General features: G+C 31.3%; 2 protein-coding genes across 4 annotated transcripts; one reads left to right on the plus strand and one right to left on the minus strand.

Annotated features, from left to right (window-relative positions):
* The first annotated feature begins 366 nt into the window (after positions 1–366).
* LOC143045724 (autocrine proliferation repressor protein A-like) lies at positions 367–9,761 on the plus strand. 2 transcript variants are annotated; one of them, XM_076218436.1, is made up of 14 exons: positions 367–718; positions 1,097–1,211; positions 1,693–1,804; positions 2,872–2,988; positions 3,314–3,406; positions 4,175–4,264; positions 4,996–5,125; positions 5,597–5,717; positions 6,577–6,664; positions 6,967–7,005; positions 7,679–7,767; positions 8,081–8,174; positions 8,539–8,607; positions 9,444–9,761. In XM_076218436.1, the coding sequence occupies exons 1-14, from the start codon at positions 517–519 to the stop codon at positions 9,561–9,563; spliced, it is 1,479 nt and encodes a 492-aa protein (XP_076074551.1). In that variant the 5' UTR covers positions 367–516; the 3' UTR covers positions 9,564–9,761. The 2 variants fall into 2 exon arrangements, with proteins under 2 accessions (XP_076074551.1, XP_076074552.1); XM_076218437.1 differs by lacking the exon at positions 6,967–7,005.
* Positions 9,762–10,609: 848 nt separating this feature from the next.
* Positions 10,610–18,405, minus strand: LOC143045725 (cleavage and polyadenylation specificity factor subunit 4-like). 2 transcript variants are annotated; one of them, XM_076218438.1, is made up of 7 exons: positions 18,234–18,405; positions 16,097–16,300; positions 15,457–15,552; positions 13,915–14,008; positions 12,837–13,020; positions 12,221–12,310; positions 10,610–10,945 (listed from the first exon to the last, which is right to left on the minus strand). In XM_076218438.1, exons 1-7 carry the CDS (start codon positions 18,334–18,336, stop codon positions 10,868–10,870), a joined length of 849 nt encoding a protein of 282 aa, XP_076074553.1. In that variant the 5' UTR covers positions 18,337–18,405; the 3' UTR covers positions 10,610–10,867. The 2 variants fall into 2 exon arrangements, with proteins under 2 accessions (XP_076074553.1, XP_076074555.1); XM_076218440.1 differs by having other exon boundaries at positions 18,220–18,348.
* Between the last annotated feature and the right edge of the window lie 138 nt (positions 18,406–18,543).

Below are 18,543 nucleotides of genomic sequence, written 5' to 3' on the forward strand. Positions count from 1 at the left end.
CGTACTGGACCATACGCGTATACTCATACGGTCCGACCGTACGCGTATGGTCGGACCGTACGAGTATACGTATACGGTCCGGACCGTACGCGTACGGTCCAAATACTCATATGGTCTGGAACATTACCACCCAAGAATAAAGCATATCAGATAATAACTTAAGCATGCAAGAATAGTCAATTTATATAATGTACGTCTTAACAAGGATTTGTATAGTAAGACTTACTATACAAATCATTGGTCTTAACATGCTTAAGAAAGCAAGCATAAATGTAGTTGTTATTATTGTTGACTCATTATCAAAAATGCATGTTGTCATGGTTGTACTAAACCTTAAAACATGTGACTTTCAATTTTAACCAGGAAGAGAAATGAAGTGTTATTATTGGTTCTATTTATTGTGTTGGTCATTATTGGAGAAAGGAAACGGAACATCCGCTGTTATTTATACTTGAATAGAGTGCGTCGTATGATTAATCTCATAAATTATGATACAGTTCTAGCAGTAATTAGTACATGAACCAAACTATCCTCACCATACACATGGAGCAAGCATTTATAATATGGATAACAGCATTATCGTTTGTTGTGGGATCCCCGTTAGACGACTATGTACATACTCCAGACCATCATTACAATTTCTCTGAACTTAATATGAAGAAAGGACCAGGATATACTTTATACGTGTACAATATGACCTCATTGAAATGGAAATCTGGTATGATAATCACATTAAAATAATAAAAAAATAAAATATTTACAAACTAAAAGTTAAAATGTTCATGAGTAAAATCAAAGAGAAAAAAAATAAAAAAAATCTTTGGCAAATTTAGTTTATAAGTGTTTAAATGAAGTTTTTTTTACTGTTAAATTTTCAGATTCCTTTAACATTTTGGCATTCGTAAATCGTTTCATTTAATTTACTTGCTAGTTTCTAAAAAAAACTTATTGAAAGACTAGGACAATCTTCTTACAAAAAGCGAAATAGATTTAACTTTGTCATAAACTTGTCACACATATGGTGGCCCCCCTCACATATCACATTTAAGATTCTTGATTTTTTCAGCTGTTCTATTTATCTTTTTATTAATTATAGAAGCTAATTCAGACCATCCAATATGGTGGCATTATTTAGAAATAACGATTCCGGACAAGATTGTTCATAAAGACACCGCTTTAATGCTGATAGACGGCGGGCACAACACCCCCAAGTAAGCAAAATAACATACTGATCACGTTTATAATGATAGTACAAGACAATTCTATTTTTCAATAGCTGTAGATGTTCTTTATAATGTCATAACGAATACAGATTACTATTTTCAACAAAAATAAAGAATATACATGTCTGTAATTCGTTTGCCTTATGTTATGGTATTTCGTTTTGATCATGTTGATGACAGTACGTATAACGCCAGGTCTTTGTTTCTGTTAATTTATCCACAACTATTTTGGATTTTGAACAATCTATACTCTATAGGTTGACATATTACATGTACATTTACTTCTGATTGTTTATTGGTCAAGACTATGTGTTGTCCTCTAAATAATTTTGTTTCTCGTTCGATTCTTTTTTTCATTTACGACCATATATACTTTTAGTCGTGATATTATTTTTCATGTGTACTTAGTTATAAAAATATAATAAATATTATTTTCTTGTTAAAATTGTCACATTTTTATATATTAAAGATGGTCACCAGTAGATGAGGCATTTGTAGCCATGACCACTGCTTTAGCAGTATCAACCGGCAGTGTTTGTGCTGACTTAAAAATGATACCTAACCAGCCTATTATGTTCAAGGTACATGCGATATTTATTACTTCCTGGTGTTCATTGATATACTACTATATCTTTTCATTGTATTTTCTTACTCGTATATATAGCGGGGGAAATAACGTGCTGACGTTCTGTCAACATCTGTAAACCTTTTGTCAAACTGGTCTGCACACAATGACAACTACTGACGAAGTGTACTTAGTTATAAAAATATAATAAATATTATTTTCTTGTTAAAATTGTCACATTACATTTTCCTATACAAAATATACATGTACAAAGAGGTATTGCCAATTTTCTTAAAATTGTCAATCACAGAGAACTAACTTGAATAATTTAGCGCTCTCTATCCACTACAGTTTTTCGTGGAAGGAGTGATGGTAGCGAGCGGAATATAACGACTGGATTATTCGGGTTAACAGAGAGCGCATTCTGAGATAACCCGAATAATTCAGACCCTCCCCGTAATCGATCTCTCCTACTTGCGAGGGCCTGAATTCCTTACACGATAAAAACTCTTCACGAATCCTGGATTTTGATTGGTGCCCTGTAGAAGAGGTGACCAATCAGCAATTAGCTCAATTTTATCGAGATAGGTAAAACCCGAGCTAATTCCGAATGGTTGATTGAAGATTTTTCATTGTCTATGCATTCAGGCGTTAATGTAGTAAGCGGAATATAACGACTGAATTAATCGGGTTAATTCTGAGATGATAGAACCGATAGACATTATTTGGCGTGAATCTCTCATTGATGTACGCGGCCACGTGTCCGTTCATTCAAATTGTATTGTTAACGAGTCTAAACTCTAGACTAACAACATTTCCAAGACATTTTACTTTATAATCATAAAATAAAACTTAATTAGGGCTTAGTTTTACAATTTTAGGTCCTTTGATAGTTTTTTTTCTTCAGAGAAATTAAAAACTTTTGGTGTTGTTCATAATGAATGGTATACCTGAAATACATTTTCTGATGAAGACTGTTCAGAAATTGGTAGCTAGCCTCTCATCTAGATTTTGATACCACATCTTCTTTTTTTTTTATATATTAGAAATATGTAAATACGCTTTATTTTTGTCATTTGATAGGCGGATCCAACAAAGAGGCATCGAACAGAAGACGCTATTATTGCGTGGACATGGAGGAAATTTGTCGAGAACAATGGGACAGACCCAGAAATAATAATGCAATTTCCGATGACAAAGGTTGTATTGTTTAAATGGTTTCATTGATACAAACACAGCAGTTTCTTATATGTAACAGAGCACATTGAATAATTATCATATGAAATCTTAATTGTGTGATATCACATACATTTAAGATAAACGAAGTTATTTTTTTTTTTATCGAAAATGGGTTATCTAAATTCCACATGAAGTATTCATTCATAGTAATCTTTGAATTAAATAATATTGTTCATCATTAATAAGTGTCATTAATTCAGAAATGTTTTCATAAATTGTTCTTTTTGTAGAATTGCTATTTTAGATAAATTTGATCGTTTCCTTATATATATTGGTTTTATATCAGGCTGCTGTTCGAGGCTTGGACACGATTGCAAGTGTTGTAAAGACGAAAACTGGTGTCAATATAGACAAGTTCGTCGTCACAGGAGCTTCAAAGGTTAGTCTCAAATTTAGAATATATGTTGTCATAACCAATAGTTTTAACCAAAATAACCTTTCAGTTTGAAAATCTAACTTCTATAAACTATCCCATCCTTCACTTAATTCATATTAGAATTAATAAAAATAAGCAAAATAAAAGCCAACATAAAACTAGAAAACTTCAAGTATGTAAGTTTTTTCATTTTGTTTATTTTCTTTGGTTACATCTTCTGACATCAGACTCGGACTTCTCTTGAATTGAATTTCAAATGTGCGTATTGTTATGCATTTACTTTTCTACATTGGCTAGAGGTAAAGGGGGAGGGTTGAGATCTCATAAACATGTTTAACCCCGCCGCATTTTTGCGCCTGTCCCAAGTCAGGAGCCTCTGGCCTTTAATCTTGTATTTTTTAATTATTTTTTTTTTATTTTTTTTTTTTTAATTTTAGTTTCTTGTGTACAATTCGGAAATTAGTATGGCGTTTATTATCACTGAACTAGTATATATTTGTTTAGGGGCCAGATGAAGGACGCCTCCGGGTGCGGGAATGTCTCGCTACATTGAAGACCTGTTGGTGACCTTCTGCTGTTGTTTTTTCTATGGTCGGGTTGTTGTCTCTTTGACACATTCCCCATTTCCATTCCCCATTTCCATTCTCAATTTTATTTTAAGCTATATGTCTAATTTGACTAAATCTTATAAGTCTGTGTTTACATACTAATACAAGATCATACAAGCCTCGTCTTTCCAAGTGATTTATACAATCTGATTTGTCGTTTTAGCGTGGATGGATAACTTGGTTAACTGGTGCTGTAGACAAACGAGTTATAGCAATAGCTCCAATAGTGATGGATTTGCTCAATTTTGTTCAGGTATATATATGTACATGGATAAAATTATTTCAATAATTTACTGGTCCATCAAGTATTCCTTTTAACGATTTAGGTTAAAGTCGTTTATATGTTTGAACTGGATTCATATAGAAATACAGGATACTGTAAGCTTCCATGACACAGCAATTTATCAGCACAAGTTTACTAAAAAGACAGTAAGAAGTGATGATAATAAGAAGTTTAATGACGGACAAGTGATAATAATCTAAACGACGAGTGCTCAAATCACATGAGGTCTAAATAGGTATTATCAGGTCTACATTTAGAGAACCGTGATAATATAGTATATCGATGCATGTATGAATTCTGAACTAAAGAGAATAAAAGAAAATTATATAGATATAAAAAGTATGTCATAATGAGTGTCAATAAGACAAGTCACAACTAGTAAAAGGTAAACCATTATAGGTCGCAGTACGCCTTCAACGCAAAGCCTTGGCTCACACCGAACAGCAAGCTATATAGGACCCAAAAACATAACTAATGTAAAACCATTCAAACAGGAATAATTCAACAGTCTGATCTGTATAAAAAAAAGTAGAAAAACGTATGGACCACATCAACAAACGACAACTACTGAACAAGAGGTTCCTGACTTAAGACATGTGCAAACAAATGCATCAAGTTTAAACGTTTCAACCTTCACCCTGACCAGAAACAGCAGTCGGACATTACAACATAGAATATATATATACGTATTGTATTTGCAGAACTTGCATCATCACTATCGATCACTTGGTGGCTGGACTTTTGAATTCAAAGAATACTATAAAGAAAACTTTACGGGGTATTTAGACAACCCATTAACTCAGAAAATGGCTTCTTATATCGACCCATTAGGTATGCTTGATTTATAAATACGTTTTGTTATATTGCCTTATTTTTATATCAATTATAAAAGTAAATATACAATATTTTTTTAACTGCAACTTTTAAAAATTGAAACAACACTGTTTATGCTGAGTTATAGCATTGATACTGAACCAACAGAAAATTTAATAATCAAAAGCAGTTAACCTTTCCAGGATCACACATCGTCATTCAGATGAACTTTTCTTATTTACTTGTATATGAGTAAGACGTGCTTTATAAGTTATGTATGTTTTAATAAGGATTTAATAATAAAAAAATCTGATGAAACGTGTAAAGCAATATTATTTACATATATTGCTAAATAAGCAATGCTCTGTGTTGAAGACCATGATGACACCTTGTTTTATAATGGTTTAGTTTTATAAATTGCATGTGACTTGGATGAAGAGTTGTCTCATTGGCACTCGTACCACATCTTCCTATATCTATTTGTTACAGCATATAATGACAGATATGAAACAGTTCATAAGATGATAATTACATCTTCTGGGGACGAGTTCTTCTTGACAGATGATTCACACTATTATTACAATCAGCTTGCTGGACCCAAATACCTCAGGTAAATGGCTTACAGGTCATAGAAAGAATATTTTTGTAGCAGTTGTCAGGGTTGTATTGAAGCATTACGTAAATGAAGGTTACTACAGGTTTTTCATAGGCTTAAAAACACAATCAGATGACAATCCACGAATATTTAATAGAGTAAAAACAATTACACTAAGAATCGAAACCCTTAAAGAGTTGGCTGCTCTAGTCCCATACTTATAAATATCTTGACACACAACTAGGGATTGTCAATGAGGGTCACTTGAGACAAAACTTTACCACAAAAAAAGACGATTTCAATTTCCCAATTATGAACGTTCCTTTTCTTTGTAGCAACATCCCATCAGAGCTGGCATATGGAGTATATTTTTCCCTGTTGATACGAATTATGGGGCTTGGGCGTCCTATAATGATTTCCTTGGGGGAGGATAGCTATTCACAAGGAAAATTTTAAACCAGGAGTTCTGAGTGGTAAAGTTGATATCATCCCTTTGAAAATTTTATGGACGCCTTTCCCTGAGTGTGACCTACTGAATTAAGACTTATCACCGATATTGTACTTAAATGATTATTGAGCAACACGATGGTTGTAACATGTTGAGTAGGGTTTGTTTACTCTTCCGGAGCGTATGAGTTCACCCTCGGTTTTATGGCGGGGTTCGTTTTGCTCAGTCTTTATGTTCTAGCATTTGTATTCTGTTGTTTGTCTTTTAGTCTTTATCACTTTTTTTGTCACGTCTTCGTTTGTCTATTTTCTACTTATGAGTTTGTATGTCTGTATATTCCTGTCCAATTATCCATAGTGACATCCTATTATTTCATTTAAACTCCTTTTAAGTTATTTAGTGCTACAAATAAGTTTTATATTTCAGAATTGTTCCAGATGCAGAACATACACTTATAGGTCACCTCACCGATACTATGCTCTCTTTACGTGCATTCTACTTGTCTATCTTAACAGTAAGTATCTTTGCTTTTTTATTTCAACTATTTTATTCGAGTAGTTTTATATCAGACATATATATTTTAATCTAAAAGAAAATTCATTCAAAACATGCCATCAAAATGGTATATATAAGCACTGACTCTTTGACTTTTTAAGAACAATGAACAAAATCGTTTCGTTACTTTTTTTGTATTAAAAGTGTCATATCATGCATATATACCTAATGATTCAACTGCATGAGAATTATTTTTTGTCATTATCTATAGATTATTTCATACATAGTTATAATTTTATGTTTACAAACACTTGTTTCTAGAACAAAGATCTACCGAAGATGTTTTGGAAACGAGAAATTGTAAGTTGATAAAATGTACAAAATGTAGAAACTTCCTTTTTATTTTTTCCTGTTGTGAGAATTGTCGTACGTGAAACGTAATCTTGGATTCTTGTCAAAGGATATATATTGTGTTGTATCTCAGATCTGTTGTACTATAACTTCGAATGAAGTTATATCTATGTCAAACTATACATCTATGTTTAAATCAAAGACCATGTGTAATATAAAAAAAAGTCTTGTACTGTTCTTAATTGGTCTGCTTGGATTTTACGCTTTGAAGTTTCAACCGTTTTTAATTTCTATCCTTTTTGGCTTTTCAAACATTTGAATACAAGGTACATTTGTACCTGGTGAAGTTTATATTAGAAACTCATGTGGTGAATACGAAAATCATGCACTGATTTGTTTAAAGTTGTTTAACATATTTATTGTCAGTTTAACAAACTAAGGGGAAACGATTTCATAATCAACCTATCACATTTAATAGATGGATAGCACAAACCATTCCAATTTAAATTTATTATAAACGTTACACATAACTTTTAGATTGTGATTGGTTGATTGATTGTTGGTTTATTAAGGCCTATAGTAGATAGATTGTTGTGACACTATCACTACTAAATTAAACTACGGTTCTTAAATTTTTCCGTATTGACAACACTCTTGAAAATATTTTGTTTCTTTTTTGCAGACCTCAATTGGTGGGCGAATAACACTTTTTACTAATATGAAACCGAAAACGGTTAAGGCCAAATTTGCAGTTACAACAGACACTAAAAGGTATATATAGCTGTAAACCTTTTTTGTCTGAAGCCATTGATATAAGAGCTTATAAAGTTACTTAGTATTTAAGTAATGTACAGTAACTCATTTATCTTGTAAGGAGGGGACACAGTGCTGTCATAGGAGAGCAGAGGACAGTAGCAAACCTTTACAATGTAAAATATGTTTTTGCTGGCATATGTTGCATTTTAACGGGGTATAATATTGTCGCTGACCATTTTGTAGTGTCAACTCTTGTATAAATACATGGCAAAATATGAAAAAAAACTTGTCAATTATTAATTTTAATATGTAAATCATTTATTTTCAGACGTGATTTCAGGCTGTTTGTTGGTGAACCAGGCAATCCTACACACAAGTATCCTCACCCTGTTCTCTGGTTTTCAGATAAGATTAAAGACTTTGTAAGTATTTCTGTTTAGGCACCTACCATTCTTATCTTTTTGTTGGGGCATAGATTTAAAATTAGAACAGAAGTTTTGAATGTAAATTTCTTCTTGTTTTTAAGATGTTTTTCTTATCTTCAAGAGAGTACAAGAACAATTTGTCTAGCAGAGATTCATTATAAGCACCCATTGGAATGTCATCTGTCTGTTATAAAAACAAATACACCAAATTCAACAAACTATGTAACTAAAAAGTCAATCAATTTGAATATTTCTGTTCCTCTTTTTATCAAATACCTAAATGTTATGTTCGATTGATACAAATGTTATTGGAGTCTGCATGTGCTTGTCTCAAAAATACAAATTGGTATTCAACTTGCAGGGAAATAACACCTTTGTTGCAGAATATGACAATCCACTAGATGGCAGATGGCTGGGCTTTTTTATTCAGGTATAAATAAACATATTACGATATTAAGATGTCAATTCATTGTTTAATTTACATGATTGGTACTAAAGATAGTACTAAATAAGCGGGGCATCTACAAAAAAATAGCTAATGTATTTGATCAACTTAGGTAAAGACTGCATCAGATACTTCTACAAACATTCACTTGATATAGGTGCAATGAAATTTTTTTCAAATGAGAGAACTGCAACCTAACGTTTCTTAACCAATGCACTTGTATGTCTAAGGGTAATAACTCCAATATATATTTGTTTTAATCATTTTTCACAAATACGGTTCCTAGATCTTGCTTGAAATAACCTTTGATATGAATTTCATACAAATCAAACAAGAAAAAGACATGGAACCAAAATTTCAAAGGGACATAACTCATATTACTACAACTAATCAGAACGTTTTGAAGATAAAAGTTGCATGGGAATCTTCATTATCTCACACCTTAAAAGATGCAAAACGATATGTCTAATTTTAACAACTTTTTAAGCAGGAACATTTTTGCAACATTTTACATTTATATTAAGAAACTTATTTGATATTATCTTTTGAAAATAACAATTTTACAAACACAGAAAAAATAACTAATTGAAAAAAAAATTGAAACTTTGCCTTCAAATGGAAGATTATACATAAAAATTAGTTTTGTGTAGGAATTTAAAGTAAAATCATCTATTTTTAATATAGCTGGAAAATAAATACAGAAACTACATCTTTTTCTTCAGTTACTCCTATTTTATGTTATAACGTCATTCCAGTACAAGAAAAATTATAGACTTGGGCACTTATTCAAGAATGTATGAATAAATGCATTATTTTTTTAGGTAACTTTTGATGGAGTGGATGGTTCTGTGGAGGAATACACAACAGAAGCACAAATTATACCAGATGTGTTCCCTTTCCCTGATTGTCATGGAAAAGAATGTCATGGCTCTTTAGTGTGACAATACAAATTGTCATGGAAAAGAATGTCATGGCTCTTTAGTGTGGCAATACAAATTGTCATGGAAAAGAATGTCATGGCTCGTTGGTTGTGACAATACAATGTTTATGTCATGGTTCTTTATTGTGACAGTACAATAAATATTTCTCTGTTGTATTTGGATATCTCAATACTTTTGTTTATTAAAATTGTCTTTGATTATTATTATTAACTAAATTTATTCTTTACCATGTTAACTCTAGATGTTATAATATTGCTTTACGTGTACTTTGTTTTCATGTATTTAATTTATTATACTATTACTCAAAAGTGAGTGGATATAGAAGATGTGATAATCTTATGTAATAAGCTAACAAAAAGATTTAGAGAAATGGTTCTGTTAAGACAATCTAAGAATGTGTTCTGCCAGTTTTCTTATGGAGTTATATACAAATGTGCATTCATTTTTTTTTTTAAATTACTATAATTTCCAGGAAAAAAGATACAAAAATAAAATTTTGTTTTAATAACATGTCAATGCTATTGCACAAAATCAAATAAAATTTTGTGATAATAATTACATCAACATTTGCTGGAACTTTAAAATACATATTACATAGTAAAGCTGCCCCATGATTCACTTAGTACTGTTGTTTTTAATTTGATTATCACATAATGATAGATTGCCATAATTTTTTTTAATTTACGGGTGTTCGGTGCCATATTGTTTCATTGTGCATATCATTTTTTTTTAAAGATTAACACTATTTTACTTTATGCATTTTAATTTACATCAAATATTAATCCATACAAGTTATAAATCAGGTATACCTTATAAATAAAACATATGATTGAACACTTTTATTGTGTTATACTTACATTTACCTTTCTATTCGTAACTATAAAAGTTTAAAGATATTGCCTGCATAAAATGGTGAAAGCCAATAGAAATGCATTTTTCACAACAGTTTTCATAGTTTCATTTATTTTTGAAAACCTAACATGGATTTACTAATGTTATTCAGTGATAATTCTTATATAATATCAAAATAAAAAGAGACTCGTCTATATTTCAAAATTACAAATTTTATTTCATGTTAACAATGAGAACATATGCTTAAATATCAGTTAACAGATGAAAATCAAAGTTTCTAAACATTTCATGCTTAGTACCACATGTCATTAAGAAAAATATCTCATTTAAGCACTAACTTTTCCAGTACCATCTTAAATATTCTTATCCAGAAAATTATATCTCGCATGTACTTTCATTTTTAAATCTCTGTAACATATTCCATTATAACAATTGAGAACATAATAACAATATCAATGTCCTCCTCCTGAACTAAGGAATGCAAGATGGCTTTTATTACACTTGTTGGCATAATGTCCTTTTTCTCCACACTGAAATATAAAGAATGATAGTGAATACAAAATGTATAAGAAGTAAGTTTTATAATACATGTATGTAATAACCATTATAAAATATGTGAGCTTTTGCAAACCGTAGTCCATAGAATCAATATAACACAACAAACTAAATAAAATTGAGAATGGAAATGGTGAATATGTCAAAGAGACAACAACAAGACCAAAGAGGAGAAAACAGCTGGAGACTGAACAACATTACTGCCTCAGTGGTCTCATTGTTGTGTGCTAGTACAGGAGGATGTGGGTTCAATCCAGGACTGGAACAAAACCAGATGATGAATTTGCATTTTCTACTTCCCTGTCTTCCTAACACATATTTTGGTGTTAAAGGAAAGACTGGGTGGCTAAGAGTCAGCATAATATGTCTAAGTATGGTGGCATATCTTCCTGAGGACTGTTACATTGTGAGCTAGCACATTTAGAATCCAAGTCTGCCATTCCCTTAAGTACACACCAAGGTATATTCATATATCATTATCATGTTATCTTCCTGAATATGTATGTTGTATTTGCTGCTGTATGGTAAGCAGTCATCAATCAACCAATGTTTTTTTTTTATTAAAATATATATCATTGATAAATATGTTTCATTCCTTCAAAAAGTAATAAGGGCATTTAAATTTCTAGAATGTGATGCTTTGTATAACATTGGTAATTAAAACTTACAAATTAATGCAAGTTATATCACTTTACCAAATATTTTGCTTCAATGAAAGGGTTTTCAACTTTAGATTATTAAGTAAAACATATTAAAGAACTAGTGATTTATTGAATGTGTGCATTGAAACTAGTTCAATTGTTAAGACAAAGTGTTGCTGACAAAAAAATGAAAAAAACTTGCAAGTGCAAAAATGCACATGATTAAGCAGAATTTAAGTTGTTAACCCTTTCCTCCATTGGAATTATTTTTTTACATACTTGATTTGCATAGGATTTTTTTCAGTAAAAAAAAATCGCAAGCTTTAAAGTGTTAATGCAGTGTGAAAACGTATATTTCATCAATGAATTTGAAGTCAGATATTCTCATGAATCTCCTTTTCATATTGGATACAATTTTTTTAAAGTCTGATGCAGACATTTTGGAGTCAAAGCGTTTCAACTGAGGTACTACACAGGCGTCAAAAGGCGTCATTATGGAGGAAAGGGTTAAATGTAGCTTGGATGCAATTGAATCTCCTTTGACTTGTTTGTTTTGTATTGCCCTTGCATTTGGCAAATTTTTTAAACATATAATATTTAATCACCCACCTTGAAGCATGTAACTTGATCTAAAGGTCTCATTGGGTTTCTGTAATCTGGCATTGGTTTGATTGAACTAGTCATATTCTGTTGTGATCCCTGAAAATTAACCTATGTTTGTGAGATTCATAGTTCAATCATATAAATCGAAAAATACTGGATAGATTTATATAGAATAACATCTGTTCACTGTAATATTACTTTCAATAATCTAATTTACTATAGCTATGCCACGTTAGATGACTGTTGAACCTGCTTTTGAATGCAGTCTCACTGACGATAACATTTCTATTCATAAGGATTTAAGAAAACATTAAATTAATCCACTTTTTTAATTTCAGTTAAAAGTATTTAAAAATGATCATGATGATATTTCTCCAAGTCAAAATTAAACTGATTTGGTGATGGAAATGAAAAGATATTTGCAGAATATTATTTAATTCCTACTTTAATCTAATGAAAAAATCAAATAACTGTTACATGAAAACAGTTTGATTTTTTATGTCATTTTTGTTGCATTACATTTTAGATCTATTGGAATTTTAAAAATATCCTGTTTCAGTTTGTATATTGTATTTCTAATTAAATCTATGGGTAAGTAAGAATTTCATCCTTTCATACCAACCTGTAATTGTTGTTTATCCTGAGCTTGTATTTCTATTTTATTGCCATCTTGAATTCCTGTTGGCATGTGTCCCTGTTTAAAACAACTATTGGCTTTGTGTCCTGTCTCTCCACAAAAATGACATGTGATCATTGGTTTCTTTGTCATTTCTTTTGTCTCATAAACAGGCAATTCAAATTTGGGACTGAAAAAGATTGAAATTTAAGCTTAATCCTGTTCTTGAGAGTAAGAACTACTGTGGATTCACTATTCTTCCTTGGGTACAAACTTTTATAGGTTTCATGGGGACTAATGAATTACAAATTTAAATGTTGAGCGAATTACTAAAGTCCATAAAAGCTTGAATATAAAAATTGGCAAAACCACAAAATCAATTATGCAAGAAAATGCAAGTTTTCCTGAATCCACAAAATTAGTACATGTACCCACAAAAACATATGAATCTACAGTAAAACAAGAATGTGTCCACAGTACACAGATGCCCTTTCGCACTATCATTTTGTATGTTCAGTGGACTGTGAAATTGGGGTAAAAAAATCTAATTTGGTACTACAATTAGAAGATCATATCATAAGGAACATGTGTACTAAGCAGGGGCGGATCCAGCCATTTAAAAAAAGGGGGGGTCCCAACCCAGAGTAAACCTCCCCCCCTGGATCCGCCAATGCTAAGTTTGAAGTTGCAAATATTACAAATATACTTCAATCAGAATAAGGATAACAGCTTTCAATATAAATCATATAAAAAAGAAGATGTGGTATGAATGCCAATGAGACATCTATCCACAAAAGACCAAAATGACACAGACATTAACAACTATAGGTCACAGTACTGCCTTCAACAATGAGCAAAGCCCATACCGCATAGTCAGCTATAAAAGGTCCCGATAAGACAATGTAAAACAATTCAAACGAGAAAAGTAACGGCCTTATTTATGTAAAAAAATGAACGAAAAACAAATGTGTAACACATAAACAAACGACAACCACTGAATTACAGGCTCCTGATACCCTGTTACTTCACATAATTGAATACCTGTAGTACCTCACACATATAATGGTCTAAACATTTCACTTACTGCATAAATTTACATTTTGGACCCTCCAAACAGAAACCATTTAAATAACACTGACAGATAACTCTTCTCACATGTCTATTCTTACAATTAGGACCTACAAAATAATGGAGAAAAATAAACTTATCACATGTCTGTTTTTACAATTACTGGTAGGAGCTACAAAATAATCAAAAAAACAAATAAAAGTGCAGTATAAACATGATCAGTCAAGGGACTTACTGAAATAAGTAATTTTTAAATCACTTATTTGAGTAGCAAATTCAAGGTTTTGTCACAAATTGGAATTTTGTAGTTTTTTCAAAATTTTAAACACATAGGTTTTAAAAATAATATCTTTTAATTAGTAAAATTTAAAAACAATAAACTTTTTGCTTCTTTTAAATAGCAAGGTTTATGACTTTGATGCTATCATTTAGCTGAAAATTCTATTTTAGTTGAAAAAAATGCTATAATAATGGCTTTACATAATGAACTGATTCTTTTTAAAAAGATTTTTCCCACCAGTGGGGGTATTTTTCCTGTGAAGTTCAAGGTTTCATCTTTCAGATTATTTAATAAAATTCTACTGTTCGTGATAAAAATTTCACTGTTCGGAGGTGTTGAAATTAGTGGGGGTTATTAAAAGAATGATACATGTACTTAAAGGAGTGATTTTTGGGAAGGAAATTGAGGTATGATGCTTAAACAAGTGATTTAATGTCATTATCCTAGATTCAGTACAAGGTCATCACCTTGAAATGACCTGGTCATCCTAGACAACACAGATGTTGGTTCTGATAAGTTTAGAAACATAATTAGTCCCTGGGTCATCAGTATTCTATATTTAGAGCTAAAATAAAATTAAATCACTTCTTCTAGTGATTAATTTGTACTACTTAAATAGGTGATTATTAAAGAAAGACAACTTTTAGATTTAGAAAATCACTTATTTAAGTAAATCCCCTGACTTATGATATACAGGTGCATTTAAATTTATAACAAGGAAATTACCTGATGCAATGTTGATTATGAATGACTGTCAGACATATGGTTTATTTCAATTCATTGAACTTTGGTGGAAAGTTGTCTCATTGGCATACGTAACCTGACTTATTTTTAAAGTTCAGTTTGATTTTAATCATATAAAATATTGTAGATTTGAAGCATTTCTAAAGCATTTTACCTTAAGTGTCAATTTTTTTTGCCAAAAATAATACTACATGTAATGTTAACAAGGTATCAATTTTCGTTGCTTTTGTGGAAACCACAAATTGAAATGTTCAGGGAAGTAAAAATTTACTATAGGTTTGTATACACCGGTTTGAAAAACCACAACATTACATGTTTACTTATATAATCATTTTCCTTCATTCCACATAAATTGGTACCCCAAAAAAATAAATGAATCCATACAATGTAGATGATGTATTACTTTAATGACTTTGCCACCATTTAATAGTCAGTATAGATATTTGAAAAACATGACAAAGGCTGAAGTTTAATAAAAGTTAATGCTACATGCATCATTTCAATAAACTAGATTTTTGTTTGGCTTTAACCTACCATGTCTACAGAATCCTCTGTCATACCAAGCACAATCTTTTAACTTTGATGACGGGTCTATGTGTAAAAATGGACATTCTTTGTTGTTACATTCACCTGTATAAAAGTAAAAATAAAGATCAATATTTACCTCACCCATCCTACAAGTATCTTGTTCATATAAAAGGTTAGAAAACTTCAGTTTTAAACCTATAATTATTCATACTTATCATGCTAATGGGATTTATTAGTACATGTATTATTTTTAATAGGCAATGATTGACCATCACTCCTGATTAGCAAAAGTGGAAATCGTCAATACTAAAATGGACAACTGTTTTGAAATCAGTAAGAAACATTAAATAAGAAAAGGTGGGAGGAATAGTTCTTAAACTACTGCACAGAATGACATGAAATTGAATTGTATGGTTCTTTAACTATTGCAAGGAATAACATAAAATGGAATCAACTAACAGTTCTTCTGTTATTCCATTGAAATGAAATAAATTGGAAAGCTCTTATTTTTCATGGTTTGTTTTTCTTTATTAAATATAAATATAATGATCATGTACATGTACATATTCCCATATATATAATCATCTCTAAAGATTCAATTTCTGACTGATACTAATAAAAATATGAATAATAATAATTTCCATACCAAATTTTGAGAAAAAGTAGCATTCAGGCATCTTTGTCATGTCATACTCATGGAGAAATTCACAATCATCTCCTTTCTTACATAGACCTCGTAACCAATGTTTACATACAACTGTTCTGTCTCCTTTAACATGGCGGAATGGACAAGCAGCACCTTTACTGCAAACATTACTTAAATAGTATGTACAGATGGCTGCTCCAGATTCTAAAAAAATAAAGATAATTCAGTTATAGCATACCAGGTAATCAGGGCGAAATGTCATTGGAATATACATGTATTGTAAATTTACACAACAAACATGACCAGATGACAGAATATAATTTCATTTCCATATGTGTATGAAGTAAAGTCATAGCATAAAATAGTCAAGGATATAACTCTATAGGGTTATTAGAGATAAATAAAAAAAAATATTGTCATGTACATGTATGTGCACAATTTTGATGTTTAAGTTGAGATTAAAATAAACAAAAAAATCCCGCTAACATGTTTAACCCCGCCACATTATTTATGTATGTGCCTGTCCCAAGTCGGGAGCCTGTAATTCAGTGGTTGTCGTTTGTTTATGTGTTACATATTTGTTTTTCGTTTATTTTATTTTACATAAATAAGGCCGTTAGTTTTCTCGTTTGAATTGTTTTCCATTGTCTTATCAGGGCCTTTTATAGCTCACTATGCGGTATGGGATTTGCTCATTGTTGAAAGCCGTACGGTGACCTACAGTTGTTAATGTCTGTGTCATTTTGGTCTTTTGTGGATAGTTGTCTCATTGGCAATCATACCACATCTTCTTTTTTATAAAAACATTCGTGCTGCAGTGATGATAGAGACCTTGCAGTTTTAAGCAAGTCTAAAAAGGAAAAAAAAGATACCATATCTTTATCTTTCAGTAAATGAGTAATGTCCATATTTTAAAACTGTCGTCCATCAATATCACTTCACTTGTTTAGTTAACATGCTATAATCCCATAAACCCTACTCTGGTACTACGTTATATATGTTCAGTAATTTAAACATGCTACATGTATATTTGTATACTCTATTTTGTACATTCTTTTCTCTATTTTTCTAATGGCAAGTAATGCGCTCACAGAGTGCTTCAAAACTGTTCTTGCACAATGGATCAATGTCAATAGGAGGGTAGTAATGCCCTTAAACATCAGGCATCAAACAGTCATTTTTGGCTACCGTTAGGGCCAAATTGGTTACAATTTTACCATAATTCGTCAAAATATCCTTTATCATGATTCGTCAAAACATCCTTATTGTGATTCCTCAGAGGTCTCAAATATTTATAATTATTACTGTCATTTTTAAAAAAAAAGTTAATGTGATTTGTCAAAATCAGTTGATGATTTTATCGTCTAAAAGAAAGTGTACATTTTATCATTACACCAAAAATTAGTTATCACCATTAATGTCATTTGGCAAGAAATTTTATCGTTAATTGTCATGAATGTACCCCCATTACGGCCCTCCAATAAGCCAGTTCCCGTATATAGTTTTCAGACGAATCTGTCATGTGACTTCCATCACCATGTGACAAAACTGTATGCATCGTCATTTCCAACAAGTGTCATTGTTGAGCAAACAGGTGAAAAAGTTTGATTTTATCATGTTTATACTGCACAAACATGACAAAACATTTGTGAAATTAAAATCTAATAAGATTGTCACTTTCCCTAAGTCGTACTGGAATAAAGATTGCGTACTTACAGAACATCAATTATTTCTATATTACATGTACATGTCCATGATTACCCCTACAGAATGTCGATTATAAAAGTGCTGGAAATGTTTAATACAGCAGGGATACAGGCATGCCTTCTATCTGGTAAATGGCATCATTAAGGCGTGCACAATTGACAATCTTTTTCTAGTGAAACACATGATTCCAGAAAAGACGTACATTGTATGGTGCTCTCTTCATTACAGGTTGTATAATGAATAACAAGTATTGGTATTCGTAACACTTATACACACAGAATATTATTTTTAATGAGAGCACAGAATCATGTTACATGTAGACTGTTAAACAGGAGTCGACTCTTAAGTAATTATGACATTGAGAAACAAGGCCTGTACACATTTATTTTTACCACTGTAACATAAGCCATACAAACCACTCATAACTTACTGTCCATCCCTGGAAATGGAAGGGGAAGAGCACCAAGCTGCATCTCTAAAGATGCAGTTATGTCAAATTGTATGTATGTTACGGGAGCTACAACGTCTTGCATTTTTAGTGATTCTAAGTAAAACCAGCTCAAAATAAAAACTGCGTCTTTCTGACGTTGATTTTTTTATTGGTCTTTCAAATCTTTCAAGCGCTTTTTACATAACCTTGATGAAGGTATCATTCTAAATCACAAAAACAAGTCGGAGAGATTAAATTTTGTGGTTACTGGTTCCTTGCCAGAAACTTGTTTTTTGTTGTTTTCACAGTA

The sequence above is a fragment of the Mytilus galloprovincialis genome, chromosome 9 (genome assembly GCF_965363235.1).
Source record: "Mytilus galloprovincialis chromosome 9, xbMytGall1.hap1.1, whole genome shotgun sequence".
In the NCBI taxonomy this organism is placed as follows: domain Eukaryota; kingdom Metazoa; phylum Mollusca; class Bivalvia; order Mytilida; family Mytilidae; genus Mytilus; species Mytilus galloprovincialis.

What these genes read in the sequence shown, in the direction of transcription:
- LOC143045724 (XM_076218436.1), top strand. Translation starts at nt 517, where the DNA reads ATGAACCAAACTATCCTCACCATACACATGGAGCAAGCATTTATAATA. An exon ending in TGTTTTGGAAACGAGAAATT is followed by an intron (nt 7,006 to 7,678) that starts GTAAGTTGATAA and finishes TCTTTTTTGCAG; the next exon opens with ACCTCAATTGGTGGGCGAAT. An exon ending in GTTACAACAGACACTAAAAG is followed by an intron (nt 7,768 to 8,080) that starts GTATATATAGCT and finishes ATTTATTTTCAG; the next exon opens with ACGTGATTTCAGGCTGTTTG.
- LOC143045725 (XM_076218438.1), bottom strand. Translation starts at nt 18,336, where the DNA reads ATGCAAGACGTTGTAGCTCCCGTAACATACATACAATTTGACATAACT. An exon ending in CTACTTTTTCTCAAAATTTG is followed by an intron (nt 15,553 to 16,096) that starts GTATGGAAATTA and finishes ACTTTTATACAG; the next exon opens with GTGAATGTAACAACAAAGAA. An exon ending in AGGATAAACAACAATTACAG is followed by an intron (nt 12,311 to 12,836) that starts GTTGGTATGAAA and finishes GTTAATTTTCAG; the next exon opens with GGATCACAACAGAATATGAC.